Source organism: Epinephelus lanceolatus, chromosome 12 (genome assembly GCF_041903045.1).
Source record: "Epinephelus lanceolatus isolate andai-2023 chromosome 12, ASM4190304v1, whole genome shotgun sequence".
Classification (NCBI taxonomy): Eukaryota; Metazoa; Chordata; class Actinopteri; order Perciformes; family Serranidae; genus Epinephelus; species Epinephelus lanceolatus.
In genome coordinates this window covers 28,238,507-28,247,484 of record NC_135745.1, presented here as the reverse complement: position 1 = coordinate 28,247,484, position 8,978 = coordinate 28,238,507, and the positions used below count along the sequence as shown (strand labels likewise).

Sequence of the window (8,978 nt, the reverse complement as noted above, 5' to 3'; positions counted from 1 at the left end):
TATTACCCTGTGTTCCTTCTCGCACCCTGAGATCCTCAGATGCATCTTTTCTTGTTGTTACGAGGTCTAGATAAACTTCGCAAAGGTGACAGAGCCTTTGCAGTCAGAGCTCCTTGACTTTGGAATGACCCTCCTGAGGAGATCAGGGCTGCAAACTCAGTCTCACCTTTTAAATCACCTCTGAAAACCTGCTTGTTTAAAACTGCCTTTTGATGATTTTACCTGCTTTATTATCACATGTTTTTATTCTGTTATGTGTATTCTGTTGTTATTGTTTTTACTTTTATTCGGTTTTGTAAAGCACTTTGTAACTGTGTTTTGAAAGATGCTATATAAATAAAGTTAATTATTAATATTCTTATAATTGAGTAATAATTAAAATCATTTACAACTTTTCTCTGTTAGTTTTTAATACTGCAGCCACCAGAGGGCAGCATAACATCCCATAACATCCACAGCATGGCCTCCTTTCACTTCTCTGACTCATTTCTTTGTCTGAGCGTGCATGAATTGGCTTGTCTGAATCCATGTAGTCAAGAGAATAAATCAATTAACTTATTTATCTGTAACTACTTTGACAATCAATCATTTCATTGATTTTACAAGCAAACATAAAGCCAAATACTGATTGGTTTTCATAAGGATTTTCTGCTTTCCTGATATTGTTTAAAACTTAATTAATCTTTAGGCTTTGGACTGTATGGTCAGACAAAACAAGACACTGCCTTGGGTCGTAGGGAGCTGTGACAGGAATGTGTTGTTTTTTTCCTAATGTACAAACCAAATTATTAATCACCTAATCAAGCAAATATTTGGAAAATTAATTAAGTATGAAAATAATCATTAGTTGCAGTCCTAACCTCGTCCTCATTGTAAATGTAACTTCTCAATTTGCTTAAAAAGATGGAAACTGACGCTCACAGTGAACAGGAAACAGGAATAAAATCAAACATTGCGCAGTTACTATTGAAATTACTTTGAAAGCAAGAAATCCTGTTCCTGTTTTTAGCATTGTGTATATTGCATATATTTATATGCACCTTATTTTTATCTAGTTTTATATTTAGCACCTACACTTTACAAATATGATGGTATTTTTGTCTTTTTGTGTATTGCACTCTTTATATCTGCTCTCTTCCAACCTATTGCAACTGCTGCACAGCAATTTAGTTCTATCTTATCTATCCCATCTTATTTTATCTTATCTATCCTAAGTACAGTTTTCATTTACATCACATGGAGAGGATGAGCTGCAACATGAGTGATAATTAGGTACAGAGTTCAAACTATGTCATAAATCTGCAATGCCATAATTCAAAATCACATAAAACTGATTAAAATATTAATTGTGCAACAGCTCTGTCGTAATGTTCATGTCAAAAAACAGCTGTCTAGATACAGATGAGACAATTAGGAAATCTATTTAAGCTGCTGTCTCCAGTCACAAGACACGTGACCCTTCCCCTAATTTCATGCCCTCATGTGAAATTGTTGTATTTCAATTTTCATTGGAAGTGGTCCCCCTGTAATGAACTTGTGACTATTTTTGTCTCTATACATGTTACTGTTTATATCGGTGTATAAAGTATTTAATACCTATATATTTTGTTATGCTTACAGACGTGATAATGTATATATTCTATTTTTAAGATGCTTTAACCTTAGCAGTGCCTGAACCTGCTGTGTGGAGTCATGAAAATGTTTCCTATCTCATGTTATTTTTTAAATGTATTTATTTTTTACTCATGTTCATCACTGAGGCTGGATTATTAGGGACCAGACAAAATAAGGAAGTGCCCCCACCACCAGCAGAACCAGAAGTGCTTTAGTATTTACTTTAAAACAACAATATGTAAATACTGTGGGGAAAAAATGGTGTTTGTTTGGCGAACTCAGTGAGTGGCGTTTGTTTTATCTCCAAGGTAATGGTTATAAGCAAAAAGGTCAAAGTTCAGGGTGTAATGTTAAGAGAAAAATTGTGTGCATACTGCATGCAACAGTACCTACTTTTTAAGGGCAGCTGCAGTACATACAAAAAATAAAAAGTAAAAGTAAGCGATTCAGAACACACCCTTTGCTTCCAACATAATGCAATAGCTCTCCTGGTTTGGGGAAGTTCAAAGTCTTATGTGGAATTTACACTTCTGCAATGAATCAACACCATAGCCTGACATGCACCTCCCCAGAAATGTAACTACACGCAGACCTCCTGTCCATTTTTGTAAGCTGAAACCCTTTTATTCACTTTTATTTCACAGATAAGAAACAATAAATAGTGAAGACAATAAAGCCTCCACAAAATAACATTTTAAATCTTGTGTGTGATTTATCCTCACTTCATATAAGTAGAGGAAATCTCCGCTCATCGCCAGGCTAATTTATACAATGTAAAATGCCATAGGCTTGTGCTAATAACGTTAGCATCTTATATTTGTTTGGAAAACGTGTTTAGTATAAGACAGTTGTTTTGTCAGTGAACCTTGTGAGTTGTGATGAAGCCGAATTTTGTAAAGTTACCTTTGTTGAATGTTGCTGTTGTCCCTGGCTTCATATGAAAGATGGAAAAGTCTGCTAGTCGCTAGGCTAATTTAAACAATATAAAATGCCATAGGCTTGTGCTAATAATGTTAGCATCTTATATTTGTTTGGAAAACGTGTTTAGTATAAGACAGTTGTTTTGTCAGCGAACCTTGTGAGCTGTAATGAAGCCGAATTTTGTAACGTTACCTTTGTTGAATGTTGCTGTTGTGAGACAGAAAATGTGTCCAGATAAAGACAAGTGTTTGTCTGTGAATGCTGCGAGTTATAGTGAAGCTGATTTGTGTACTTGTTTGACACTGCTGCTATTACGTCATGTTTAATGTGTGTTTAATGTGTGTTTTGAATCAACTAAACTTTACAGCACTTCACAGAAACCCCACCGCCAACCAGTGTTTTGGAGGTAACTGCAGTGACACAGACACACCACCACACAAGTATAAATGCTCACAACGGTGTAGGCTCTGTATAGAGCTGACGGACAAGTATAAATCCCTCTTAAGTCTGTTTGAATGCTTGTATACAGTCCTGTGGGTTTATTCCTTATACACACAGAGTTTGTCATTTAACAGGACCTTGGTATTAAACATCTCTGACAAACATTTTATAACATCTTTCCATAAATTGTGAATCTAGATAGAATAGAGTACCTTTTTTATTCAAACATATATGATGCCACTTTCTCAGATTTAATGAGCTCTTCTTCAATCTGAATTACATGTAATGGTCTGTTTTCTGTCCAACACATTACTGTCCACTCTCTCTGTATGGGCCCCCTCACCTCAGGGGCCCCACTGCAGCCGCCCTGTCTCCACTGCCTATAATTACACCCCTGTGTTCCTGTGGTTTGATGTTGGCTCCATATTCCTGCCTTTCGGCGCCAGTCCTTTGGATCTCGCGCGCGGTTTCGGTGTGTTTTCGCACGCTACACAGCGGACCAATCAGAGCGCAGCTTTCCTCGGAAGCGTCCCGTTGCCATGCAGTTGTCCTGAGACCTGTCCTGTCCTGTCCGGCAGCGAGGGTGAGTCCTGCAACACGCTATTCATTCATTACTGCGTTTAATGCTCCGTGTGGGCAGAATTTATTCACTCTGAGGAGTTTATTTAAAAAGTAGATTCATGTTTATGCTCAGGTTGAGCTGACATCACCAAAGATTGTTACTGTAGTGAAGTTAGGCGTGTCTTTGTGCAGGGTTTGGAGGTGTTAGATGCTCACAAGTGAATCTGACGTTACAGACGTGCTTTAGTTATTATAATAGTCATTAGATGTGTGTTGCAGTCAGGGTACCGATTAGATTTACACTGTAGTTCAGATGTTAGAGGCCATCAGGCAGCTGCTGCAGTTACGGTAGTAACCCGGCTGGAGACAGACACGCCTCGTCGCTGTGTCTCCGTCCAATCCCACTCGAGAGCACACCCAGATATTTAGCATAGCACCAATGATCACAGCTATGCAAATATCCTCCTGACTCGCATTGTCCCGGACTGTCTTAATGTGAAGCTGCCAGATTTATCTCTCAGTTGCAGCACAGTGGACTACAGATAAAGTGTGTGTCGAGAAGATACGAGGATAGTTCGCATGTACCACTGCTCCCTTTGCCCTAAAGTGGATTTGGATTTTATGTACAACATGACATTTGAGGAACTAAGTGGGGATTATTCTCAGGAAAGGTAAATAATATGGATTTTGGCTGATTCCAGTTGTTCTGCACTGATGCATGTAACGTTACTTAGTGGTGTCGACCTGCTCCGCTTATTATCGCTGTCATATGAATGTGTGCAGCAGTATTACATGCATTAACTGTATTAATGCACGATAAAGATAATTTCAAATCTGTATCTGTTTTTACTTTGAGTCAAAGCATCGTTAAAGCAGACGACAGACACATATATAATATACAGGAGTTAACCGGTTAGCTAACTGCTGTTAAGTCGCGAGACACTTTTAGATAACTAGCTTACAAACAGCGCTGCTAACGGTGAGCAAAAAGTAATAAGATACTCGACACGACAGTCTTAAATGTGCTGGTTTACTCTTACACAGCTGCCAAAAATAATTTCAACCGCAAACTTGGTAACATTTCGGTTTTTACGAGGCGAAACTAACCTGTACACATCTGTCAGTTGCGCTCGAGACGACGCCGGATGGTTAGCTAGTTAGCTAGTCCGGCTAACGTTAGCATGAAGAAAAGGACAGAGGTGCAGCTGGAAACTGATGTTAACGTGAATTTATTTGTGCTGCAGAATGGATTCCGTGGCGAAAGCTTTGGAAGAAGTCCTCACATCTGCCTTACCACAAGGCTGCATCACAGTGGGGGTCTACGAGGCTGCCAAGTCACTTAATGTGTAAGTACAAGGTTATTAAAGTTACTCTGACAGTTGTTGGAGACCATGCATACTCACTGCTTGACTTGTGTCCAACAGGCTTTATTTACACATAGACTAAAAGGATCTATTTCCTTTCCTCTCCAGGGACCCTGATAATGTGGTCTTGTGCATCCTCGCCACTGATGACGAAGATGTCAAAGATGTGGCCCTGCAGATCCACTTCACCCTCATTCAAGCTTTCTGCTGTGAGAATGACATCAACATCCTGAGAGTCAACAACACCCGGCGCCTGGCTGAAATACTGGGCAGCGGAGGCAAACAGAGCGGGGGTGAACCTATGGACCTGCACTGTGTCCTGGTGACTGTAAGTATCTTCTCATGAAGCCATGTGGTTTATCGTAAATCTCATCATACTTTGATTTATTACAAAGTGTTTAGTCATGCACATGTGACTGAAACTTTTACTCCAGGAAACTTGCCGGTACTTGTTCTTGTGCAATTGGTAAACAAGCATGTAGCTCCTCCCTCATATGACTTCCTAAGAATTTCAGCAGAGGGAAATACCTAGTATTTGCACACACAGAGAGAGGGGCTATTTTTAACTTGGATACATGTGCATTTAGATCATTCGTTCTCTTGTTATTCATTTTCAGAGCCCACATTCCACATCATGGAAAGACCCTGCTTTGAGCAAAGTGAACCGATTCTGCAGAGAGAGTCGCTGTATGGACCAGTGGGTGCCCATCATCAACCTGCCCGAACGATGAACTTTCAGCAGCAAAGACCCTGCGAAGGACTTGTATCTGCACAGCAGGAGTGGTGTGAACCCTGATGGACACATAACCACCCAGAGATCAAATTCCAAAGCACTGCTGATGAAAAAAAGAGACCCGGCTGTCTACACGGGATGAATTTAAAAGAAGAAAAAAAAAAGAGCCGGGGAATGACTTTCCACTTTGGACAGGACTGTTTGGAGTTGCGTCTGTCAGCCTTGGCAACCGAGATAAGACGGCGAGGCACTTGTGTCGTCATGAGGTGGAAATGTACAAAAGCATGTGTGCTTTTTAATGTGAAGCCGGACACTGTGCAGAAGGAATATATCATGTATGTTTGGTGAGGCCTCTGTGATGTGTCAGAGAAGTGGGGAGAAACCAGAATATGGAGCTGTTGAGTGGACCAAGGCCTCGGCCTCTCTCTGCAGAAACAAAGCACTTGTTGAAACACTGGACCTTTTTGCAATTTCACTTATTTGATTAAAATTGTTAATGTTGACGTTGCTATTGTCCTAATTTAAAAAGGGAAGGGCTACACATCCAGTGAAGATATTCTGTGTGTTTAGTGTTTCTATGCCAGCTGTTTTTTTGCCACAAGTAAAATAATTCTTTTGTTACAATTTAAGTTATTTCTAATGATATTTAAGTGTATTTATGTTTCATTTTTTTACCTTATCTATTTGCAAAAATCTGATATGTATTGCTGTCAATAAAACGTATTTTTTGGAAGCCAGAACTGCATGTGGTTTCTTTTTTTTTTTCTTTTTTTCTTTTTTTTTTTTCCATTTCTGGAAATTTTAGCAAAGCCGAGCTGAATTCTGACCTCTAGCAGTTGTAAAGAAGAGTCACGTGCGGATCACAGGGGTCATGTTGGCCTCTGTGGCCTCAGTGCCATCTCTGAGCTGAAGAGAACAATAATCCTCAGCGCTCTCTCTGCACAGGCTTCTGCCTCGGTCAGCAGGACCATGTTCATTCATCCACACAGGTTCCCTTTTCAACGATTCTCAGTGATTTGTTGGATAGTTTGCATTTTCACCAGCTGACTTCCTAAAAAAGAAGCATGTGACATCTGCAGCACAGTTAAAGACGCACCATGGACACACATGACCTATTATTCTCATATTGGATTACATTACATAGAGCTGCGTGTGTATTATTGAAACAACATGGTAACATCAAGTGTGTTCATGCTATTTGTGTCAGCGGCTGCCTCTGCCCTCGGGACCAGAATATGTGCTGTAGTTTACTGCAAAGCACATGACTGGAAAGTCTTGGAAAATTTTGTAAAGGAGGCCATGGCATGCAATCAGTTGTGCAAGCCGGTTTGGACCGCTCCGCTCCTCCACACCTTTACCAACAGTATCCAACACACACACATACACAGGTGATCTCTCTGGAGTAGAATGTCAGTGATGTCACTGGGCTGATGTAAGGCAGGCAATCCCCGCTGAAAGTGCAGAGTCATGATCACAAGAAGAGGGAGGGCAGAGGCTGTCCTTGAGTTACACAACCCAGTTCAGCTCCTCATGTGGGTGAGTTCATGTGACAGTATTTAATAGTGCTGAATTAAACCCATTGTGCTGTCATTTTATATGCCTGTTCTCATTTTCTTTAGGCCTGTTTTGTTTTCTTTCTAAGACATCAGAATAAAAATCTGGTTTATTGCCAAGTAGGTTATCACATAGGAGGAATTTGCTCAGGTGTATTGATGCATAACTTAGGGTGACCATATTTTGATTTCCAAAAAAGAGGACACTCGGCCGGCCTCGACATAGCCTACTTAAATGATACTTGCAGTTTACTCAAAGATGCCTTATAATTTTAATATATTTAAAATTTATATGTATGGATAGAAAATTCAGTTATATTACAAAATAATATCTCTCAAAGACAGAATTTCAGATAGGCCCCAATAGGGGACACATACACACACTAGAGTGTGGCAATCCGAGCCCGACAGTCCCCGACGGGTCGGCTGGGTTTGGTCAAAAATGTAGCTATAAATTGTATTCGGGCTCGGGTCGGATTCGGTCAGCTTTCAGTGAAAATGTAGTGTAAAAATAAATAAAATCCTATTGTCTGTCCTGTTTTTTGCTTGGGCACTGTTATTTACGTGACAACACCTGAACATAACACACACAGACACACATTGGCTGTTTGTTTCTACCTCTCCCCTCTCTGGAAGTCTCGGACCTCCAGCCGCCCGCCTCCGCCTTGATTAAACGCTGAAAATAAAATAAAAGAGGGAGACAGGTTTTTCCTGTTTTATCTTATTTTGTTTTATTTCTCCCTCTCGTCTCGCTGGAAACGTCGGACCTCCCGCTCCCGTCTCAAACACGGAGGTCTGCCTCTCCGCCTCTCCGCAGCTGAGCACCCACGGCGCACGCCCGGCCTGTTAAATAGCCTGTAACCACTGTGTGACACAAACTCAGTGCTTTGGTCATTAAATAATGTCGGGCTCGGTTCGGGTTCGGACAGAAATATGCTGCCCGTGCCGCACTCTAACACACACACACACACACAAACACACGGAAAACCGGACATTATCATCAGTTTATAAAGACCACCTGGACGCCCCGGACGGGACGTGAAAAGTGGACATGTCCGGGCAAAAGAGGACGTTTGGTCAGCCTAGCATAACTTAAACATGGCACGCAGGTGTACCGGCAACTCGAAACTCTGAACAGGATAAGATCTATATAATAAAGTGCTACAAATACATATAAAGAACATAAAATTGGATTAAGGTTATTTTTCTCCATAGTTACGAATAGCTTCAACAGTTTCTCTTTCCAGTTTGTCCCGAAGCTTGTAAAGTAATAATCCCCTACACCTTGATAGAGGGTGCTTCATTCAGCTGTGAAAGGGACTACAAACGGAGTAACACTCCGTGTCAGAGTGGGAGTGGGTATGGTCTGGTTTTGGAAAGGCCCATGAACTCACATCTTGAAGCTGACATTTTAGCCGTCACCATCTTGATTTTTCTAGAGCCGGTAGTGACCATATTTGGACGACAGGGTGGAGCTGACTTAGACTGTGGCAATGCTCACAGACAGCCCGTCACTCAAGTGGCCACGCCCATAGATATGCATAACTTTAAGCTTTTAGAAAATGTAAATGGATGAGTTATATAAAAATTTACACCCTGTACAGTTTTTATTGATTTTAAAATTAGCCAAAGAGACCCAAACTCTTTTTTTGTACCAGCCTGCAAACATGTTTATTTCTGTTGTAAATTTGGGCATTTTAACATGAGGGTCAATGGGGACTGACTCTAATTTGGAGCCAGCCTCAAGTGGCCATTAGCTGAACTGCATTTTTCGGTACATCTACGCTGGCT

The 8,978-nt window shown here is 40.7% G+C and overlaps 1 protein-coding gene across 1 annotated transcript; it reads left to right on the top strand.

The window, feature by feature from the left end:
• Positions 1–4,041: 4,041 nt before the first annotated feature.
• Positions 4,042–6,374, top strand: gadd45aa (growth arrest and DNA-damage-inducible, alpha, a). Its single transcript, XM_033649885.2, has 4 exons — positions 4,042–4,208; positions 4,782–4,883; positions 5,010–5,229; positions 5,519–6,374. The coding sequence occupies exons 1-4, from the start codon at positions 4,117–4,119 to the stop codon at positions 5,630–5,632; spliced, it is 528 nt and encodes a 175-aa protein (XP_033505776.1). The 5' UTR covers positions 4,042–4,116; the 3' UTR covers positions 5,633–6,374.
• The last annotated feature ends 2,604 nt before the right edge of the window (positions 6,375–8,978 follow it).